General features: G+C 40.7%; 1 protein-coding gene and 1 long non-coding RNA gene across 2 annotated transcripts; both read left to right on the top strand.

The window, feature by feature from the left end:
- Positions 1-19,420: 19,420 nt before the first annotated feature.
- Positions 19,421-20,580, top strand: LOC117756312. Its single transcript, XR_004612774.1, has 3 exons — positions 19,421-19,583; positions 20,258-20,293; positions 20,470-20,580. It is a non-coding gene; the product is annotated as an uncharacterized LOC117756312 (long non-coding RNA).
- Positions 20,581-20,672: 92 nt separating this feature from the next.
- LOC117756549 (Fc receptor-like protein 5) lies at positions 20,673-23,954 on the top strand (the record flags this gene model as incomplete). Its single annotated transcript, XM_034577092.1, has 5 exons — positions 20,673-20,736; positions 21,708-21,977; positions 22,083-22,373; positions 23,014-23,286; positions 23,665-23,954. Coding segments are annotated over 5 exons (1,188 nt in total), but the record flags the coding sequence as incomplete, so codon positions are not given.
- Between the last annotated feature and the right edge of the window lies 1 nt (position 23,955).

The raw sequence follows: 23,955 nt of genomic DNA, 5'->3' as shown, positions 1-23,955 counted from the left end.
TAATCGGTCAGATTGCCCTAAATAAATAAATACTGCCATGACACTGCTGCGTGATGCTGCGTGATGGATGCATGTGAATGGAAGGATGAGGAGGAATCGAGGGTTCAGCGATGTCTGATCAGCTGATATAGATTCTATTGATCTGTGATCTGTGATCTTTGTGCTGAACTGAGTCAAGTATCACACAGATCGACCGATAGAACCGAACCATCCCAGTACAAACACAAGCATATGATAATAATTCTGTTAAATTCTATAGGTTGAGGACATCAAAGCTGCCTGTGAATTTAATAATCCTGCAGTTTTGGATGATTAAAATACGAACATGAGATTCAAAAAGTTCCCTCAAATTCTGAGAGTGTTTGAATTGGATCTTTTTTCATTTCAGGCTCTGTTCTTTCTATCGTCTTCACTCTCACACATTGTATTATCCACAGCAGCAGCAGAGTATCAGTGTATTTTCTTTATTAGTGACATCACTGCTGTCCCATGAATCGCTCTTCACCTCCATCTCACTAACAAACACCTCAATGTCAGTGTCAGAAAATTCCGCTTCCTCTTCTCATCGCTTGATGCCGGGACTCTGTCAGGACTCACCATGGAAACCCATTGGTCAACAAACAAGTTCACAATGACCGAATTCAGAAATGGACACTCCGACAAATATATAATAAGAGCATATAACTTGCTCTTATTATATATCATATTATATATTTTTATACTTATTATATATTTGATATATATAAAAATGTGTTGCCTTAAATTTAAGGCAACACATTTTCACACATTCCCATGATACACCAAGTAAAGTCCAGTGATCTGAATGCATTGGTTTCAAGCTGTAAGGAAACGTTTGAGGCTTTGTGTGCTGAGTCTGCTAATGATGAATTGGTTCTGTTGTTCATGAATCATTTATTAACAATAAGCTTATGCAGATGATCCAGTCATTCAAATTTTTTGAGAATTCCAGTCAAATCAGAGAAGAAAAACATTTGATATTCCACAAACACATTGATGATTAAATGAGGAACTCCTAACGTGTAAATGTGGATATGATTGATGGAGGCAGGAGGAAAGTGTTGTATTTATGGATATTTAAGGTGGAAAAATCAAGTCAAATCAAATTAAAAAGGGAAAAAACATTTCATGCAGGTGCTTAACTGTGTTTATATATTAATGATGACTAATGTAAGTTAAGTTCATTCCTGCGTCTATGGGAATTGACAATTTTTATTAGAATATTTACTGTTTAGTTATTTACATATGTATGTTTACACGTAAATAGCTTCATGTGAACAGTAACGATGTGTTGAATCTGCCTCTGTAGTTCTTTCACCTCAGTCTGTGGCCTCCTGGCTTCTTCTTGTTAGTTCAGTCACATTAGTAAGAAGCAGGAAGTATGAGTGGCTTCTCATCATTGGCGAATTCCAGTGCCTTGAGGCTGGGACCAGCCTGTGCACTAGCCACGTGACTCCCCCTCCTGCTGAAGTTCTACCTATTATTATAAATATTGCACCCACCGTCCGCTCGGGGCGACTCTTGACTTCCCTGGCGGTATTAGGCGGCTTGCGGGTTGTACGTTGAGTGCCCATAGCTATGTAGTAGCTGTTCATTGCTTCTAAATAAATACTTTCTTGAACCAGACCGACTCTACCATCTCTACCTAAGGAAAAAAGAACACGACAACTTTTGGTGACCCCGACGTGATCCTGTAGGGAACTTTTGACCAGAAAGGCCAGAACCCAAAGTCGAGGCCGCTCCGATCGATTCTCTACATACTCACAAGGCGCCAACCTAAAAGGTAAGCAGAAACCTGTTAAAACAAATTCTGCATTAGTTATATAGGCATTGATATAGATTGTGAGTGTGCGGAGAGGAGAAAAGGAGGTAAACTATACCGTTCTGTGTTTTATGGAAGCAATGAGGGGCTATGTAAAATAAACAGAGGTCTGGGACCCTGTGAAAGGTCAGGGACCTTGTGTGGGGTCCGGGACCCTGTCTTGGCTCAGAAGAAACAAGATCAAAGCGAGGTCTAGGACCTGCGCGGGACGGGCGCCACACCCTGTGACGCACGAACCCTTAAAACTAATTCAGATTGGAGAAAAGACAGACGATTCATGCAATAGATTGCATCCGTGCAACCTAATCTGGGATTAGGGTGTGAACTGGAGGAAGGGGCTACCGGCACTGACGAGTGAGGAGCTTAACTAGCCAGACACACCGTTGCTTGAATCGGGCACAAATTAAAAGATGCCGGGACCATAACGTGTTACGAGGACTGACAGATGAAGTAACTGACTAGAATAAAAAGACTGACAGAGACCAAAAAACTGACAACATAAAAAATATAAGATTTAAGAGGTCTGAATGTGTGGGTATTTATTAAATACTAAACAATAGCGATTTGGAGATTGATTAAAGAACTTAAGGTAACTAATATGTGTGGGTAATGGAACTGATCCGAGTAGTCCTAATATGAACTTCATGTAAAGGAACTATGGTGACACAGCACTAAGTTTGATACAAATGTGAATGAAAGTGTGTGTGTGGAAAACGAGTGAGAACCAAATTAGGAGGAGATAACAAGAGGAAGGTCACCCGGCTGACAGAGACAGAATAAATAACGAAATAAGAAAAATAGAACGAGGTCGCCATCTGGTGAAGGATAAAAGAACGTACAACTAGCGGTGTACGCCTGCCACCTGGGGGAGACCAAGGGACATTACAGCTCGGGTTACAACTGGTTTGACAGCATTGGATTGGCTTGTGTTTTTATTTTTAATTTTTTAATTTTAATTTTTAATTTTTTCCACTAAGAGACAAATGACGACGGGAACTTTTTACAGTTAGAGATACACACCCCTGACATACCAACACGACCAACCCCGACCCACACAGATACACACACATTACAGCAACATGTCACAGCACTAGCATATCACAACACCTCACTCGTCGTGGGTTGAAGCACTGCCCTTGGCGCTCATGTCAATAAGAAGTTCATCCAATGGTGTCACCCATCTATCCCCACATGAGCTTCTCACAGGACGGCCCATGCCAGGGCCTCCTCGAGACACTGGTTATGGACCCGGGTTGGATGTATGTCAGGAGAAATTGACTGACTACATGAAAGCTTTAACTAATCTTACTGAAGTTTTGTCTGCAAAGGTCTAGGCGGCTGCTGGATGTTCTGACAAGACCCCCACGGAGACTCCTGTTCCAGTAAGACCGGGTGATTGGGTAAGGGTCAAAGTTCACAAGAGAAAGTGGCCTGACCCTAGGTGGACAGGACCTTGGGAGGTAACAGAGTGTACCTCACATGCGATCCGATTAAAAGGAAAAAACAGGAGCAATTTGGCACCACCTCACACATTGTGCACCCACTGACCCACCTTCTCGGTCTTTACGAGAAGTAGCCACTGATTTGGCCGACTCCTCCTCAAAATCTTAAAGTAATACGTTGACCACAAAAGGAGGGTCTATCTGTATGTCTTGTCTTGATTATTTCCAAATATAAGCTTGTATACTCTACTTTAAACTCAGCTACGCACCTCTGAGTTCCATATGAGCAAAGAGAAACACGCAGATAATGTAAATGACGATGGAGATAGCAGGACTTCACCCCTGTGGGTGAGGCCATCAATGTTTTGTTTTTTACCTACCTGAGACAAATCCCTACTGCTTTCCACGATTTCGGTTACAAGTGTGATTTCTAGTAATCAGGCAGTGAATTCTTATAATTCTAATAATTGTGTTTCTGTTGCTCTAACTCCATAGATAATTAAGACAGGACTGTTGACTTTTTTGTGACAAATTCTATATAATACTTTGTAATGAATTCAGATATTTAATTCCCAGTTTAACTTTATGTTTGAGCACATCTTTTGTTTAATCAATTTTAGTGCTCCTATTTGATAAGATTATTAAACTGTTCTTATCCCAAGGTTGTGAAGGTAAAAAGTTCAGTTAGTAATTGTCTCAACAATTTCTAATTGTACAATATGAATGTTTTGTATTTTAACAATTCAATTAGAGAAGCAGTTTACTGAGCTGGTAACATATATCCTGTGTCAAATATTTGTATGTATTCAAGAGCAATTTTCGTTAATGGGACTAGAGAGTCCATCTTATCTGGTATTTTAGTTGGAGTTGTTTATTTTCTTTATGTTTTTTATTGGTTTATTAGATGTTTGTTTTATTTATTTTCTTTATGTTTTTTTATGTCTTTATTAGATGTTTGTTTTATTTGTTTTCTTTATGTTTTATTCAAACAAGGATATTTTAAAATTCAAATTCAAATGTCAGACTGAATAATGTTCATTGCTCTTTGAAAAGGTGAACTTGCATGATTATGTTATAATATAATTTTTCCTAAAATGGTTTTAGAGTTATGACAATATAATCCAACTAAATTTGCTATCGAGACCGCCAACCATAATATTTTTTATAGTGCACAAAATTAGAGGGTTCCTTGCACTGTTACACATATCCAAGCAAAATTGGTACTGTGAAATGATATATCCTTAACTGAATAGAGATCGAATTTGGAGTGAAGAAGCAATTTCCACACAGAAATTCTTTATTTATTTAATTTTCTTTGTTTTTAGAATTGGAAGATAAAGACTACTTAAGAATTTTACTTGAGATTTTCACCCTTAGATATAATATGTGCTGACATTTTGCAAGTAAATTTTGTATCTGATGTTGTGATCATTTTATGATCAAAAGGGAGGAATGTAATGGAAACATTTTATCATTATACCACACTAAATATTATCTCTGCTTATGCATACTATTTCTGCTTGTGTAAACTGCCAAAATGACATCAGAGCCACAAATCTGAGACTGTGCTCATCTCCCCCAACAAGACCTCGAAGAGGCCTTCAGCATGTGTCTGTGTCTTATCTCCTGGGATTTTAATATTCCCTCAGTCCACACACGTAGTTCTCACAACACATAGTTCACACACACACACTCACACAGTTCAACTCTTCACACACACACACACATCTCTTCATTGCATCTACATAAAAAGCATACACCTGCAACTGTTTCTTTGTCATTACAAATGCAGTGTGCTACCCAAGGGAATGAATGTGATAAAATGGCCAATGAATGTGAACGAACAGATAAATCTGCACAGAAAAAGTTTTCTTTGTATCCTACAGTGCCTCAGTGTGTCAGAGTGGACCACGATCTCGACTGTGCCCCTCTTCAGAGACCTGAAGTGGCTTCAGCCCCAGCCGTTCACCTCCGCCCTGTATTCCTCCACGAACAGAACAGCAGACACCTGCTACAGGTGTGGAAAGAGGGGACATTGGGCGAGGGAGTGTCCGGAGGAACGAGGTGCAGCTGCTCAGGCAGATTTGATGAGGGGGGGGCCAGGAGAGAGCGGTGGAAACTCTGATTCATTCGACGCCTGAGATACATGGTATCGCACCCACACCACACACACATGAAAGTGACACACCAAATGTCACTGACACACACACATTGATATTAGAAGCAATCACATGCTTAGAAATGAAAAATTACTTTTCGGCATTGTACATCACATGTTCATATGGTTCCTGATATCATATATAAAAAACAATGGTTTAGAGATGAATGCAAAATGATAAACCTTTGATAACACGTTTTGTGGAACACAGGCCCCAAGGGTTACACCCACAGATACAATGCACAAAACCCCTTAGGACAGCTCCAAAGAAACATCACCCTCACCTGGAGGATCACGCCTGCCGGTTCCCCCGACAATAGTCTCTTAATGACTCTTAAACATCTCCACTATAGCAAATTGACTAAAAGAGCCGCACCAACAAGTCCTTATTATTTTGTTTTAGGAGTAGACATGACAGGAGCTGACCCAATGGGCATCGTTAGGATAAACGTCCGTTCCTCCTCCCCTAGAACTCAGCCTTCCCCTTCCCTGTCTGATGACTCCACGAGCTCTCCCCCTGAATCCACCTCACCACTACCATCCCCACCCAGCTCCCCTGCGGTACAATATTACGACGCCAGTACCGTTGAAGATGTGGTAGAAATAGAGACTGGATACACTGATGAAAACATATGGCTAAAATGGGTCCACTTTACCGCCCGTTCCCAAAACCTCACTAATTGAATAGTCTGCAGTCAGCCCCGGCCCACCTTAAACCACCACCCCCGGCCCCCTACTGATAGACTCGGATCGACCCAGTTTTGATTGCATGTATGGCTTACACATGGAAGCCAGTCCCGCCAACTGTTCTACTCTCAGTCATCTCTTTCCCCCGGCGCCAAACAACACGCTGCCCCCTATATTTACTCCAGTAAAGGGAAATTACACGTGTCTGACTAAAAAAGGTAACTCATCTCACAGAGAGATGGGTTCGATACCGTCCTCCTGGTGTTCTAGAAACATCAATGTTACCAACTGGCACAACGCCACACAGCTGGAGTGGGCCCGCAGTGACCTCTTCTGGTACTGTGGAGGAAAACGCTTGAGGAACCGCCTTCCTTCAAACTGGAAGGTTTCCTGCACACTTGTTCAATTGGCCATGCCCCTGACTATCCTCTCTCCCCGCCCAGAAACACCCACTAGCACCCGTCGACGAAGAACAACACATTTTGACTTAAAGAGGGACTCACCCACATACATAGACACCATAGGGTTTCCTCGGGGTGTTCCAGACCAATATAAATTAGTGGATCAAGTTGCAGCGGGATTTGTGTCTATCTGGATATGGGTAACTCCCAACAAAAACGTGGATCGCATTAACTACGTCCATTTCAATTTCCAACGCCTCACCAACCTTACTCGAGATGCCATAACAGGCCTATCCGAACAGCTCGCCCCTACGTCCCTTATGGTCACACAGAACCGAATGGCCCTAGACCTCCTACTGGCAGAAAAGGGTGGGGTGTGCACTATGATAGGGAGTTCTTGTTGTACATTTATCCCAACAATACCGCCCCTGATGGCTCGGTGACCAGGGCCCTCTCCGCCTTACGCACCATGGCACAGGACATGGCCGCAGACTCTGGAATTAACAACCCCCTACATAGCTGGATGAACACTGCATTCGGCAAATGGAAAGGGCGAATTGCATCCTGCCTCCTCTCCCTAGCTATCTTTTCAGCTATCCTAGTCACCTGTGGCTGCTGCTGCATCCCTTGCTTTAGGACCTTGCTCAGCCGACTCATCACCACGGCTCTGACCAAGGAAACCATGCCCCCTCCCCCACCCTATCAGTTGCTTTGTTGGGTGGTGATGATAGTGATGAGTTTGCATTGGATGTGATGGAGGTTGGGGAGTTCGTGGGATGATCCCCAGTAAGTTGTTCACACCATGAAATGGTGTGAAAGGAGGGATTTGTTAAGACTAAAATCTATGTTTTCCTTTGAATATTGTTAAGACTAAAATCTATGTTCTTCTTTGAATATGTGTCTGTGAAGATGGCAATGAAACTGAACTAAACAAGTGCAGTATGTTAGACAGGGGTGGGGGCAGGGGCAGTTTGGGCTGAATCTGAATAGGTGGGAAAATGTGTGGCCTTCACATAGTGACTGATAGTAGCCGTTGCTGGCTGGTTTTAATCTTGAAGTTGATTGTTGTGTGTGTGTGTGCGTCACATCGCAGTTCAGTCTTGCACCTGTCTGATAATGCCTGTCTGAGAAGACTGTACATCTGTGGCAGACAATAAACTGTACTTTAACTTGTTCTAATACCTAACTTACAATATTACAGCATAAACTCCATTAGCTTTATTCCAAAAATCACACATAGATCAATGCACTGTTTTCTTAAAAAATACTGACATACCCTTAGAAAGAATTCAAGCAGCGGCCACTAGGGTCTGAAGGACAGATAGGAACAGGTGCATGCCATACTGAAAGCTCACAAGCTGTCAGCCGATTCAAGGCTTGTTTTAAAACACCAAACCAAACACTGTCAGAATGTGAAGATTTGTCCCAGCGACTGTCAAAGGAGGGACGAAACTGGAGCGGCTTCTCATCATTGACAAATTCCAGTGCCTTGAGGCTGGGACCAGCCTGTGCACTAGCCACGTGACTCCCCCTCCTGCTGAAGTTCTACCTATTATTATAAATATTGCACCCACCGTCCGCTCGGGGCGACTCTTGACTTCCCTGGCGGTATTAGGCGGCTTGCGGGTTGTACGTTGAGTGCCCATAGCTATGTAGTAGCTGTTCATTGCTTCTAAATAAATACTTTCTTGAACCAGACCGACTCTACCATCTCTACCTAAGGAAAAAAGAACACGACATGTCCTGCAGGAGAACTTCAAACAGCAACTGAGCTGCACAGCTCAACAGAACCACGAAGACAGGAGCCACACAAACCAGCAAGACGACTTCACAGAACAGCGAACTGCACAGCAACTCTTTTTCCCCTTCCACGGACGGGTAACACAACTGGGCTTAATAATCATACTAGGCTAAGCAAAGACTGTTTATTCGATTCTGTGTGATGTTTATAAGTTTGATTTGTGTTGTGATATTTTGGTTATAAGTTATTCGAAGGTTAAAGTTTGTTATGCTCTTCACAGTCTTTCTTTGCATTTCACTCTACACTCTTTCTCTAACTTGGCACAAACACACACACACAGACACACGCATAACTCTTCACCTAATTAGCTCTGACCCCCGCTACATGTCGTAAACATTCCAATAGGGGGGGAAGGGTGTTATCTCTTTGGCCAGCCGCCATTTTGGAAGCACGCTGACTCACACAGACACACACACATGCATACTCACATACCTATCTTTGTTTAGTAAGTACACCGTTAGTAATTTGTGTTTTTATACTTTATTATATTCATAATAAATGTTTTTCTTTCACAAATCATTTTTCATTAATGTTGCATAAGTAAGTACACCGTTAGTAATTTGTGTTTTTATACTTTATTATATTCATAATAAATGTTTTTCTTTCACAAATGTTTTTTCATTAATGTTGCATAAGTGAATTTTGCCAACCTCTACACTGTCAAGAACTCCATATCCTTCAACTTAGCTAACTATCTATATGGTAATATTTGGTTATAGTTATTAATTTAATTGTTAATCAGAGTTCCAAATTTGTAGTTAGTACTTTTATGAGACTTAATCAATAAATTGGCTATCTTTTCCCTTCCTTTGAAGGGTGGTGCCCCGAGGTAACTTTAATCAATTAAAGTTATAATTTAATATTAATATTTTAAATATTAACATTCAATATTTTATTTTGATAACCAAATTTATTGAATGCCGAAAGGCACACCATTTTATGGTATCACGTTGAATGCATTATTGCACAACACATCCTTAAATAAGACCATCAGTGACTGTATATAAAGACAATCAGTGTTTGTATATAAAGACAATCAGCGTCTGTATATAAAGACCATCAGTGAGTGTATATAAAGATGATCAGTGACTGTATATGAAGACCATCAGTGACTGTATATAAAGATGATCAGTGACTGTATATAAAGACCATCAGTGAGTGTATATAAAGATGATCAGTGACTGTATATAAAGACAATCAGTGACTGTATATAAAGACAACCAGCGTCTGTAAATAAAGACAAGCAGCGTCTGTATATAAAGACCATCAGTGACTGTATATAAAGACCATCTGTGACTGTATATGTAGACAATCAGTGTCTGTATATAAAGACAACCAGCGTCTGTATATAAAGATGATCAGTGACTGTATGTAAAGACCATCAGTGACTGTATGTAAAGACCATCAGTGACTGTATATAAATGTAGTGGTCAAAAGTTTAGTGCGACAGTTGAATGCCAATCGAGTTCACCACATATATCCAGAATAAACGGGACGGGAGGCTGATGATTCCAGAAATAGACAATTTATTCAAGTTGGACAAAGGATTTAAAAAGACTGATCAAATGTAGGGAGTACTGGCCTATACTTGATATAAATAACAGATTAACAAGAGAGAAGTTAAAGGCTCCAGACCCAATTTAACAAAGCTAAAATATCATGCATAAAACAAACACAGCACACTTTAAGAATCCCAATGCTGGTGTAATTGCACCAGTGGATTATCACTGCAAACGATATTATACAATGAAATAACAGAAGAGGGCCTCTAGTTTACAGAGCCAATAACTCACCAATATTCAAGCCATTAAACCAGGATTGCACAGTACCCGTCAACCATGCACATTACCCATAGAACAAAGAACAAAATAAAATGAACAAAGAAACCAGAAATCAAACCAATTAATCAGAAAGAAACTAAATCTAAACAAGGCCAAATAATCTAAATGAAATCTAAATGTGGGAAAAAACAGTGACTGTAAATATTCTGCCTGAAGGCAGCCCTATGAAACAAACATGTTGTATTAGGTCACACAATTATTAAACAAGTTTATCAAAATGTTTAAAAACATTTACAAATATAAAACACATCATTATGCCATACCTTCAATTAATTTAAATAAAGCAGAGACCCACGCCGTCCTTATTGTCGTGATGACAAGTACTAAAACAGGAAAGGACAATTACACTTAATGTCACAGACACAATAGTATAGACTCTGGATAAATGTTGCGGCGCATTACTTACAAGTATCGTTCCCATTAGTTTGTGTGTACACGCTGAGTGGAGATTATTACAGCGTGCCTGTATGGCGACGCTGATGCCGTCACACACACACACACACACACACACACACACACACACACACACACACACACACACACACACACACACACACACACACACACACACACACACAGCTGTACGCTGGGCTCGCAACAAACAATTGGCGTCCACTCCTGCTGCGCCCACGCTACACTTCCTCACAGGACCGGCAGTGCAGAGAGAGAGAGAGAGAGAGAGAGAGAGAGAGAGAGAGAGAGAGAGAGAGAGAGAGAGAGAGAGAGAGAGAGTGAGAGAGGGAGGGAGGGAGACTACGGGGTCCCTAAATAAACTTCGCCAACTCCCCTCATCCTATAGGCATCGCCGTCCTGTCAGGTTAATTAGAGCTGTGATTTTATATCTACAATGATATGTAAGCATAACTGGTAAAGTAACACTGCTAAAACTATCCTGTTTTAGCTAAAGCTTTTTATTAAGGATTGACCCCATTACATAAAGACCATCAGTGACTGTATATAAAGACCATCAGTGACCGTATATAAAGACCATTAGTGACCGTATATAAAGACCATCAGTGACTGTATATAAAGACAACCAGCGTCTGTATATAAAGATGATCAGTGACTGTATATAAATGTAATGGGATTAGTCCTTAATAAAAGCTTTAGCTAAAACAGGATAGTTTTAGCAGTGTTACTTTCCCAGTTATGCTTACATGTCATTGTAGATATAAAATCATAGCTCTAATTTACCTGACAGGACGGCGATGCCTATAGGATGAGGGGAGTTGGCGAAGTTTATTTAGGGACACCGTAGTAGCTCTCTCCCTCTTTCTCTCTCTCCACTGCCGGTACTGTAAGGAAGTGTAGCGTGGGTGCAGCAGGTGTGGACGCCAATTGTTTGTTGCGGTAAGTTTTATTAACTCAAAGTCACTTTCAAGTAAATGGAGATCACGCAGAAAACGTTCCGTAAACATTAAGTGCATTTCTGTTCATAGAGCCCAGAGTACAGCTGAGTGTGTGTGTGTGTGTGTGTGTGTGTGTGTGTGTGTGTGTGTGTGTGTGTGTGTGTGTGTGTGTGTGACGGCATCAGCGTCGCCATACAGGCACGCTGTAATAATCTCCAATCAGCGTGTACACACAAACTAATGGGAACGATACTTGTAAGTAATGCGCCGCAACATTTATCCAGAGTCTATACTATTGTGTCTGTGACATTAAGTGTAATTGTCCTTTCCTGTTTTAGTACTTGTCATCACGACAATAAGGACGGCGTGGGTCTCTGCTTTATTTAAATTAATTGAAGGTATGGCATAATGATGTGTTTTATATTTGTAAATGTTTTTAAACATTTTGATAAACTTGTTTAATAATTGTGTGACCTAATACAACATGTTTGTTTCATAGGGCTGCCTTCAGGCAGGATATTTACAGTCACTGTTTTTTCCCACATTTAGATTTCATTTAGATTATTTGGCCTTGTTTAGATTTAGTTTCTTTCTGATTAATTGGTTTGATTTCTGGTTTCTTTGTTCATTTTATTTTGTTCTTTGTTCTATGGGTAATGTGCATGGTTGACGGGTACTGTGCAATCCTGGTTTAATGGCTTGAATATTGGTGAGTTATTGGCTCTGTAAACTAGAGGCCCTCTTCTGTTATTTCATTGTATAATATCGTTTGCAGTGATAATCCACTGGTGCAATTACACCAGCATTGGGATTCTTAAAGTGTGCTGTGTTTGTTTTATGCATGATATTTTAGCTTTGTTAAATTGGGTCTGGAGCCTTTAACTTCTCTCTTGTTAATCTGTTATTTATATCAAGTATAGGCCAGTACTCCCTACATTTGATCAGTCTTTTTAAATCCTTTGTCCAACTTGAATAAATTGTCTATTTCTGGAATCATCAGCCTCCCGTCCCGTTTATTCTGGATATATGTGGTGAACTCGATTGGCATTCAACTGTCGCACTAAACTTTTGACCACTACATTTACATACAGTCACTGATCATCTTTATATACAGACGCTGGTTGTCTTTTTATTAAGGATTGACCCCATTACATAAAGACCATCAGTGACTGTATATAAAGACCATCAGTGACCGTATATAAAGACCATTAGTGACCGTATATAAAGACCATCAGTGACTGTATATAAAGACAACCAGCGTCTGTATATAAAGATGATCAGTGACTGTATATAAATGTAATGGGATTAGTCCTTAATAAAAGCTTTAGCTAAAACAGGATAGTTTTAGCAGTGTTACTTTCCCAGTTATGCTTACATGTCATTGTAGATATAAAATCATAGCTCTAATTTACCTGACAGGACGGCGATGCCTATAGGATGAGGGGAGTTGGCGAAGTTTATTTAGGGACACCGTAGTAGCTCTCTCCCTCTTTCTCTCTCTCCACTGCCGGTACTGTAAGGAAGTGTAGCGTGGGTGCAGCAGGTGTGGACGCCAATTGTTTGTTGCGGTAAGTTTTATTAACTCAAAGTCACTTTCAAGTAAATGGAGATCACGCAGAAAACGTTCCGTAAACATTAAGTGCATTTCTGTTCATAGAGCCCAGAGTACAGCTGAGTGTGTGTGTGTGTGTGTGTGTGTGTGTGTGTGTGTGTGTGTGTGTGTGTGTGTGTGTGTGTGTGTGTGTGTGTGTGTGTGTGTGTGTGTGTGTGTGTGTGTGTGTGTGTGTGTGTGTGTGTGTGTGTGTGTGTGTGTGTGTGTGTGTGTGTGTGTGTGTGTGTGTGTGTGTGTGTGTGTGTGTGTGTGTGTGTGTGTGTGTGTGTGTGTGTGTGTGTGTGTGTGTGTGTGTGTGTGTGTGTGTGTGTGTGTGTGTGTGTGTGTGTGTGTGTGTGTGTGTGTGTGTGTGAGACGGTATCAGCGTCGCCATACAGGCACGCTGTAATCTCCCCCACTCAGCGTGTACCCACAAACTAATGGGAACGATACTTGTAAGTAATGCGCTGGAACATTTATCCAGAGTCTATACTATTGTGTCTGTGACATTAAATGTAATTGTCCTTTCCTGTTTTAGTACTTGTCGTCAAGACAATAAGGACGGCGTGGGTCTCTGCTTTATTTTAATGAATTGAAGGTATGGCATAACGATGTGTTTTATGTTTGTAAATGTTTTGAAACATTTTGATAAACTTGTTTAATAATTGTGTGACCTAATACAACATGTTTGTTTCATAGGGCTGCCTTCAGGCAGGATATTTACAGTCACTGTTTTTTCCCACATTTAGATTTCATTTAGATTATTTGGCCTTGTTTAGAATTAGTTTTCTTTCTGATTAATTTGTTTGATTTCTGGTTTCTTTGTTTTATTTTATTTTGTTCTTTGTTCTATGGGTAATGTGCAATATGGTTGACGGGTACTGTGCAATCCTGGTGTAATGGCTTGAATATTGGTGAGTTATTGGCTCCGTAAACTTGAGGCCCTCTTCTGTGATTTCATTGTATAATATCGCTTGCAGTGATAATCCACTGGTGCAATCACACCAGTGTTGGGATTCTTAAAGTGTGCTGTGCTCGTTTTACGCATGATATTTTAGCTTTGTTGAATTGGGTCTTGAGCCTTTAACTTCTCTCTTTTTAATCTGTTATCTATATCAAGTACAGGCCAGTACTCCATACTTTGCCCATGATCCTGTGCTGTCTTTTTAAATCATTTGTCCGACTTGAATAAATTGTCTATTTCTGGAATCATCAGCCTCCCGTCCCGTTTATTCTGGATATATGTGGTGAACCCGATTGGCATTCAACTGTCACACTAAACTTTTGACCACTACAGAAGGACCATTAGTGACTGTATATCAGAGGTCACTAACAGGCGGACCGCGGTCCGGGTCCGGACCCAGAAGCCGTCCCGTACGGACCCGGACCTACAGCCAAAACAGAAGGTTATGATTTAAAACCTGACGGGGCGCTTCTATTTGTAACCGGCGCAGCTTTTGTAGTCTTTACGGTAGTGGTTTAGCGGATGAGGAAATGCACAGACCAATTGCATGCGAGTTAAGCCATCCCACGTGATACTACTCAGCCAATCAAGTCTGTGCATTCCAGGCGGTAAACATTGCGACTCTACAGTGCAGACAGATGAGAGTTAGAGGCAAATTACACACGAAAAGACGGTAGAAAGAAAAAGAAAGATAGAGATACAGGTAGAGAAAACAAAGGGAGAGATACAGAGGGGTGAGACGGAGAAAGGGAGAGAAACAGAGGAGTGAGACGGAGAAAGGGAGAGAAACAGAGGAGTGAGACGGAGAAAGGGAGAGAAACAGAGGAGTGAGCCGGAGAAAGGGAGAGAAACAGGAGTGAGACGGAGAAAGGGAGAGAAACAGAGGAGTGAGATGGAGAAATGGAGAGAAACAGGAGTGAGACGGAGAAAGGGAGAGAAACAGGAGTGAGACGGAGAAATGGAGAGAAACAGAGGAGTGAGACGGAGAAAGGGAGAGAAACGGAGGAGTGAGACGGAGAAAGGGAGAGAAACGGAGGAGTGAGACGGAGAAAGTTGAGAAACAGAGGAGTGAGACGGAGAAAGGGAGAGAAACGGAGGAGTGAGACGGAGAAAGGGAGAGAAACAGAGGAGTGAGACGGAGAAAGGGAGAGAAACAGAGGAGTGAGCCGGAGAAAGGGAGAGAAACAGGAGTGAGACGGAGAAAGGGAGAGAAACGGAGGAGTGAGACGGAGAAAGGGAGAGAAACGGAGGAGTGAGCCGGAGAAAGGGAGAGAAACGGAGGAGTGAGACAGAGAAAGGGAGAGAAACGGAGGAGTGAGACGGAGAAAGGGAGAGAAACAGAGGAGTGAGACGGAGAAAGGGAGAGAAACAGAGGAGTGAGATGGAGAAATGGAGAGAAACAGGAGTGAGACGGAGAAAGGGAGAGAAACAGAGGAGTGAGACGGAGAAAGGGAGAGAAACAGGAGCGAGACGGAGAAAGGGAGAGAAACAGGAGCGAGACGGAGAAAGGGAGAGAAACAGAGGAGTGAGACGGAGAAAGGGAGAGAAACAGAGGAGTGAGACGGAGAAAGGGAGAGAAACAGGAGCGAGACGGAGAAATGGAGAGAAACAGAGGAGTGAGACGGAGAAAGGGAGAGAAACAGGAGTGAGACGGAGAAAGGGAGAGAAACAGAGGAGTGAGACGGAGAAAGGGAAAGAAACAGAGGAGTGAGACGGAGAAAGGGAGAGAAACAGAGGAGCGAGACGGAGAAAGGGAAAGAAACAGAGGAGTGAGACGGAGAAAGGGAGAGAAACAGACGAACAAAGTGGGGGAGTGGGATATAAGAGGGGAAGAAAGTGGTTCTAAAACTGTTCAATTGTTAAGATGTGTTGAGATTTATTATCTGTAAAATTGGTTGAGACTTTTGAGTCAAGATGTGAAACAGAAAAAGGGAAATTCAAGCTTTTGCTCCCTTTATTTTATTTTTCTGAAGTTAAGCCCTTTATTTGAACATGCACAATTTTCACATTTTATTTATTTTCTCTTATTTTGAAATGCAGCCCTACTTTTATTTAGTTAATGAGGGAACATTATACATATCTGCAATCATACATATATGTTCAGTTCTATGTTACGTGACAATAAATATTGTCAAAAAGTTTTTGAATCGTACTGAATTCAGGAAACAGTCAGGTATTTAGTACATGCAGATGTTGATACAACTACTAGGCTACTTAAATATATATCACACTAAATAGTTAGACATTATGATCTTCTGGACCTTTGCTTCAAGAAATGTTCTCTTACTGGACCTCTTTAAATTTTAGTTGAATACCCCTGCTGTATATAAAGACCATCAGTGACTGTATATACAGACAACCAGCGTCTGTATATAAAGACTTGCTCCAACATTTTCTTCACCAACAGCTTCCCTGGTTCTGTTTTCACGCAGCATCATTGGCTGTGACCCGTGTGGTGACAGATGAAACTACAGACAATGATTCGTCGGAGTTTCAGTTTCTCATGTTGCAGAAAGACCGAGTCACCAGCCGCACATTTGATCAGGTGAGCCAGGGGCCCGACCTCAGGTCCAACCTCCGACATGAGCTCAGTTCTGTGGTTTGTCAACCCGACCAGCCGACATCTTTCTGCAGTCCATCCAGATCCTCACAAAACCACCCAAAACCCAGCTGCTCTGCCAGTCGCCACGATTCAACAGCAGCAGCCAACAGCAGTCACCGTCCATCTGCCAACTTAGCCCAGAGCAAGTGTCCGAAACCTGGCGCCCAAAGGCAAAACCCCATCCAGGCCCCGCCCCCTTGATCCATAGACCTCGTCGTAACAACAGCAGCCCGGAACTTTCCTGTCTGTTGTCCCGTTCAGAGACAAATCCACATGTAGACTTCGCCAGGCTCAAGTGCAGACATCCTGCAGTGTTGCCTCCATCGACCCTGTCTAATCACCATGAAGCTTACGTGAAGCTGTAAAAGATTCAGTCCCGAGTTTATTAAACCAAACTTATCTTTGTACGTAAAGTGAAGGTTTGTGAACCGTTTTTAAAAGTCTACTGAAACAAGGCAAGAACATTTTTTGCTGTTTTGAGCAAACATGATATTTCATCATTTATAACCTCACTAATCTTCAGAGGGGCTAGTGTTTGGGTGTTTGCCTGTTTCTAGCTTTTGCTAAACTAAGCTAAGCTTAAATAAACTAACCACATCTGTCAGTCAAACAGTAGGGGGCGGGACTATTTCCCATCTGGATTATGGAGAAAACACACAGATCATCATCGTTTCACCTTCGAGGTTGATTTTCTGTCGGTGATGGAGGATTTTTTAACGACTAGTGTAATGTGTCCAAAACTAAAGACACGATAATCCACTTCAGGAAGTAGCCTCCACCGATTCCCTCTGTTTTTATTCATGGCCGAGCTGTTGAAGTTGTCCATCAAATATCTGGGAACAACAATCGAAAACAAACTCACATTTGAAGCCGACACTGATGCTGTTTGTGCAAAGGTCCACCAGCGATAAACGTCTTTCACAAGGGGAGAAGTTTTAATGTGGATTCTGCTCACAGATCTATAGAATCTAACCAAGATGAAAGACTTTGAGACGTAAGAACTCATTCGTCCCTGCGACCGTCTGCCTCATTAAAGCATCATGTGATCTACAGGCCCTTATATACATGTGCGTTGTGTGTATAGAATTATTACTTTCCTTTATTCTCTGCTGGCTGTAACACAAACGGACTCTTGGGGATAATAAAGTTTATCTTGACCTGCTGCTTCACTCTATTTTATGTGACGTCATTATCTCGACTTTCTCTGACGTCCAGCAGGTTGTTTGTTTTATTCCCATGATCTCTTACTTTTCCTCTGTGTGTGAAATCATCCACTTTTATTCTGCACTTTCACCTTTTTGCCATTTATTGCAAAAGGTCTTAAATCCATGATGCCATGAACACACACAGAACCACTAACACACTGGTGCATGAAGGGATTTTTCATGTGCACAGTATTTCACATGAAATGTGAAGCTGCCATCTGCAACACGTTTTACACATTTCCATAGAAGCACATTTCTTTATTTCTTCACAACTTTTCATATTCATGATTTGTTACAATGAGATTTCTGGGGTTTATTTACTTGAATATGCTTTGTACTGGTGATAAAGTGTTTGTGTACAGTTTATGATTTTACCTTTTTATTGTACTTTTATGATTCATTTATATATCAATGTGTAGAGTAACACAACTGAACGAAATGCAATGAGACAATGTCCAGTTGACTCTAGTTTATTTACCCATTAAACATGGAACCTTAGCCATCATCGTAACAATTGCAGTTTGGGTAAAAGTAAATGTGATAAATTAAAACTACTGCTGCACGTGGTTCTTGTTATGTTCTTATTCACACTGTGTGATTGAAGGTGATCACCAGCATTTCAGACATCATAGATACATGCTCTTTAAAAGTCTGGATTTTAAGCAGCAATCTTCATGCAGAGCATCTAGAGTCAGAGGAAGGATCCTGAAAAGACTCAATATATTGATATATTATCTTCTGATCTCCATGAAAGCCGTCGCTACCTCCACCCAGGAGCTCATGTTCTCACCCATGTCCATTGTTGTGTTCGTTGGTTTATCAGCAGGATTACACAAAAACTACTGAACTAATATCCACAAAACTTGGCAGAAGGATGGAACCAAGAACCCAATGAGTTTGGTGCAGAAACGGACAAAGGGGCAGGTAGTTTTTCGTTTTGTTTAAAATGAACATTTTGGACTTTTCCACCAGTTTCCCAGTGAATGATTCACATTTAGAGAACTGATATATTAGTGTTTGCAGATTGATTGAACTGGACTGTCGGGGCTCGGCGGAGGCACTCAGAGGTAAATTCTACATCTTGTGTCATTCTAGTGTTTATGAATTAAGTCAACACACAAATGTCAGATTATTTGCTTGCCTGTAAATCAGTGATAATATAGACGTCTTTGGAATTAGAATTAGAATTAAAGGAAACATGTTGCGTGCTGTAGTTTTAACAGCTGATTGCATGTTTCCCGTCAGGCAACAAGTCAAAGACATCTTCCACATCATGAAATGATCATAATCTACAAAGATACTTTACACTGAAGACATATTTGAGGGAATACTACATTTTCTTTTTTACTGTATTAAATTACCATCATTGCTATCCCCATTATTTCAGATATCATATAATTCAAAATGTTCAGTAACTATAACGACGACAGTTCTGTCTCGTGCAGGGACGTTTGGTTATTTATATCACGGTGGCTCGACAGCAACAGAAACATATTAAAATACAAGCAACCTCAGTGTTGAGGTGTGAGTTTCCTGTGAAGAAGGAAACTGACTCAGGAAACAGAAGTGCACGAATACCTTCCTCTCTCATATTGATAAGAGATGTGTTCCACTGATTCTCTACCTGTCTTGAAGTGTGTTTGAGTGGCGCTGCTGGATGGGACCATGGGGCACTCTTTGCTCGGTGTGCTGTCGTTATTCTGTGAGTACATCAGTAACTTTTATTCTATGAATGCAAAGTGTTTATTAGATGTTTGTCCAACCACAGCAACGGCCGCTGAAACTGAAATGTCATTATCTATTTGCAGAAGTAACTAGCCGCATGTATTCTGTTACACGCACTTAAATAACCTTTATTTGAGACTAAATTGTGATTGTTGGAGAACCGTTAGAAAGTGGAAATTATATTTTCTTTAAATTTATTATTTGATGCCCGACACATGAAAAAAGACCAATTTTATACCTGATTCATTGATTTATTTGCCAAAAGATAATTTGATATAAGAAAAGTTGATTTAGAAACAAATCAAACATTGTGATGTTCTAATGGGAATTATAGACTTTAAAGTTACAGGCTGTGAATATTGTCCCGATGATTATCAGAGAAACAATCATCTAATCCACATGAATTCAAATAAATGGATCAAAGACAGTAGATCACTGATATTTTAACTTCTTTTATTCATTGAGTTTTTGGTTCTCAAGCCATTTCATACTTTTGTACAATTTCTTTGATGGGTAGTTTTAATACTACTGCTCATACTCGCTTTTACAATATAACAGTACTTACTAATAGACTTATTACTAGAGTCTGTACTGTGTTTGATTATTTACCAGGTTTAATAATGTCTGATGAGATGCCAATGTTTCTTTCAGTGCTGAATACACTCCTCTCCTGTGGACACACTGAATGTGAGTCAGCTCTTTCTCTTTATTGCTATCTATCTTTATTAATATGGATATTACATCCCATTTTTCTTTGTGTATGTTGTTACTAAGATTAGTGAGTATATATGAACTGCAAACTTATAGAACAAAACTCTGGTTGGTATTTCCTCTAACTATGTTCTGTTTGTGCGGGGGGGTAGATGCTGAGCTGACCTTTGAACCCAACTCAACCACTCTATATTCTGGGGAGCACGTTAATTTCACGTGTCACATGAGAGAAGCAAATGTCAGTGAGTGGTATTATGAATTCACGTGGAACGACAAACCACTCGTCTCCATCCCTTCAACGAACGTCCTCAGGATTCCAGAGCTAACGCCAGACAGGAATGGGGATTATCAGTGCATTGCTCACCATAACAGCTCAGAAGAGAACAAACGGAGCAATAGGGCCACTCTTTCTGTATCAGGTGAGATATCCAGAATCATTGGGAAGTTCACCCACAGACATGTTGAGATACAGCATAAAGAGAAATACAAGTAAAGCAGTTCACAATAAATGGGACAGTAGAAACATGAAGCGTATTTTCCACATGGTGTCGACAACCGGACCAATCCACGTTTCTTCTTCTAAATAAATGCGTCGTTCAGTCTCCACAGTCAAAGCTGAAATACCTGATCTCAGTTCCTTACGTCGACCTTTCACACGGACAGAAATTCAATCATATCATTCACTCACTTAAGTTTAGGTTTTTGTTTGACATAGACATTATAAAAACATTGGAGGAGCAGAGAACAACTGATGCAGACTGTGTATACTCAATTATATATGATGAAAATATACATTTTATACTACATGTACTAAATTATAAAATAATCATGATTGATTTCTAATTAATTATAAAGATATTATTAGTTGTTATTTTAATTGATATATACTACATACTGAACATAAACAATTTAATAATGAATTGATCTCTAATTAATTACGAAAATATAGATTTTTGCTATTTTAATGGATTTATACTACATATACTGAATTATTTAATTTGATCATGAATTGATTCCTAATGGAATTATTATTTTATCCATGTGTACTATATAACTACATATACTTAATTATAAAATAATCATGACTTGATTACTAATTATTAATGAAGATATTATGTTTTACTATGTTAATGATTTAGACTACATATACAGAATTATAAAATAATGATGAATTGATTCCTAATCAACATTGAAAATATATTTTTTTTAAATTTTCTTTAATAAATGTATACTACTACAGATGTAAAGATTAATAATGAATTGTGTCCTAATTAATGATGAAGATATAATTTTTGGCTAATTTAATAGATGCTTCACTACATAAACTGAGTTTCATAAAGTATTAAGGAAGGATTCCTAATTAATGATGTCAATATTCTTTACCAAGCAGCACACAAACCCAGAGCCACAGTGAGAGCATCCAGGACGTCCATACCAGTGGCCGGCACTCTGACTCTGACCTGTTCTGTTGAGGAGTCTGTGGGTTGGAGCTACGACTGGTTCACACGTTCCCCAGACGATGATGAAACCGCCATCGCAACAAATCCTGTGCAAAACTCTATCAGCATCTCACACGGAGGCATCTACTGGTGCAGGGGAAGAAGGACTAACTCAGATTTCTTCTCAGAGAAGAGTCACGTGCATCACATCGAGAAAACCTGTGAGTAGCATGCTTTCATGACTGGCTACGATGAAAACAGAACCAATCAGCAGCAATATTAACCAGTTCTCTCTGTTGGTTTTATATTTGTGTTTGAATGTTCAGTGTCCAACAGAAGCTTTGTCATGCTGCAACACAACTGGACTCAGATATTCAGCGGTGAGACGATCTCTGTCAGGTGTGAGATCCAGGGAGGAGGAGACACCCAGTGGGAATATGAATGGAGGACAACAAGCTCCCACCAACCAGTCACTGGTACAAACACAGCTCCCACACACAGTGAATACAAGCTCGGCACTGCCTCTGTTTTCCACAGTGGAGAGTACTGGTGTAAGGCCAGAGCGGACTTGTATTCCTCAACAGAGTGGAGTGACGCCTTCCAGCTGAGAGTAACACGTAAGTCCAATCATCTTTCAATACCTCCACCGAGGACGTTACGTTTTCACCTCTTTCTATTTGTTTTTCTTGGCAGGATTATGTAAAAACTACTAAACCAATTTCCGCCCCAATCCCCAGATAGCATCTGGGTGTGGACCTAAACTGGTCCACATGTAAAACAGCAAATGTGGCACAAATACCTTAAAACAAACCTGGGTCTTTTTTGGCACACATCAGGTGCTCTAGGCAAAGTGTAATCTGGATGTGGACCTCAAGTGGGCCATGAATGGTGAACATGGCTCAAACAGCACATAACAAATCTGGGCTGACAAATCTTTTGGTTGACAAACGGTATTGCTACGGCTTATCTGTGGCCCAGCTCTGGCAAACAGCAGTGGACTGCCCAAGTGCCATCATTCCTTGAGGTATGTGGGCTGGATGACAGTGTGACAGTGTGGGCCACATCTGGGCCAAAAGCATTTAGCTATGTGGGGATCAATGAACCTTTTACATTTTGAGATTCATTATTAGACCTTTTTTGTCTTACATATTTTACTATCAGAACTTTGCCCTCTACTGAGTGAAATTCTGCTTCATACGCTTTAATCTTTTTTCCCCATTTAATTTGTCTTTCATTTTCTCTCACACACTTTGAAAGCCAATAATCCCAGGCCCAGGCTGACTGCCGATAACACAACCATAACAGGAAAGGGAAGCGTAGCACTGATCTGCTCTGTGGATAACGCGGCTGAGTGGAGATACGACTGGTTCAGAAGAACCTCAGCCTCCTCTGCAGCTCAGATCATAAGATATAATGAAACAGATGATGAAATCAGCATCTCAGAGGAAGGCATCTACAACTGCAGAGGAAGGAGAGGAGACACAACTTTCTTCACAGAGGACAGCAACCTAGTCACAATAGAGAAAAGAGGTAAGAGTCAGTTTAGAAATCCGAAGACTAGTTACCTCCGCTATGGAGGTTATATTTTGTCCCTGTATGTTTCTTTCTTTATTTGTTTGTCAGCAGGATTACCACCCACTCACCAGAGTTACAGAGAACAGACGTTCAGGGAGTGAAGGAGGAAACTTTCTCCATATTAAGGCAGAGAATCATTACATTAACTTGGAAGCTGCTGTTTTAAAGTTAAAAAGTTGCATAGTGTTTTGCTTTAAGATTGTGTGATTCTTTTTTTATTATTTTCTCTGATGAAAAGATGACAGGACTGGTATCTGTAAAGTTTGGTGGAGGTATGAGCTGTACTGAGTGCCATTCCACTTTCTTCTGTTCTCTGTTTCTATTTGTGATCAGTTTCCCACAAGTCGTCTGTGGCCCTGCAACCTGACTGGTCTCTGATATTCAGCGGTGAGATGATCACTGTCCGCTGTGAGGTCCCTGCAGATGTATTGACTGAGTGGGAGTATGAATGGAGGAAACCCAGCTCAAATACTGTTCCAACACGCAATGAATACAGGATTGTCAATGCGTCCTCGTCCGACAGTGGAAACTACAGGTGTTTGGCTAAAGACAAGAAGAACTTGTATAACACAACCGAGTGGAGCGATGTCGTCACATTAACAGTTTCTGGTGAGAAAGACTGAG

This window comes from Hippoglossus hippoglossus, chromosome 22 (genome assembly GCF_009819705.1).
Source record: "Hippoglossus hippoglossus isolate fHipHip1 chromosome 22, fHipHip1.pri, whole genome shotgun sequence".
Classification (NCBI taxonomy): domain Eukaryota; kingdom Metazoa; phylum Chordata; class Actinopteri; order Pleuronectiformes; family Pleuronectidae; genus Hippoglossus; species Hippoglossus hippoglossus.
The sequence above is the reverse complement of the archived record's forward strand: the minus strand, read 5'-3'. Positions and strand labels throughout refer to the sequence as shown.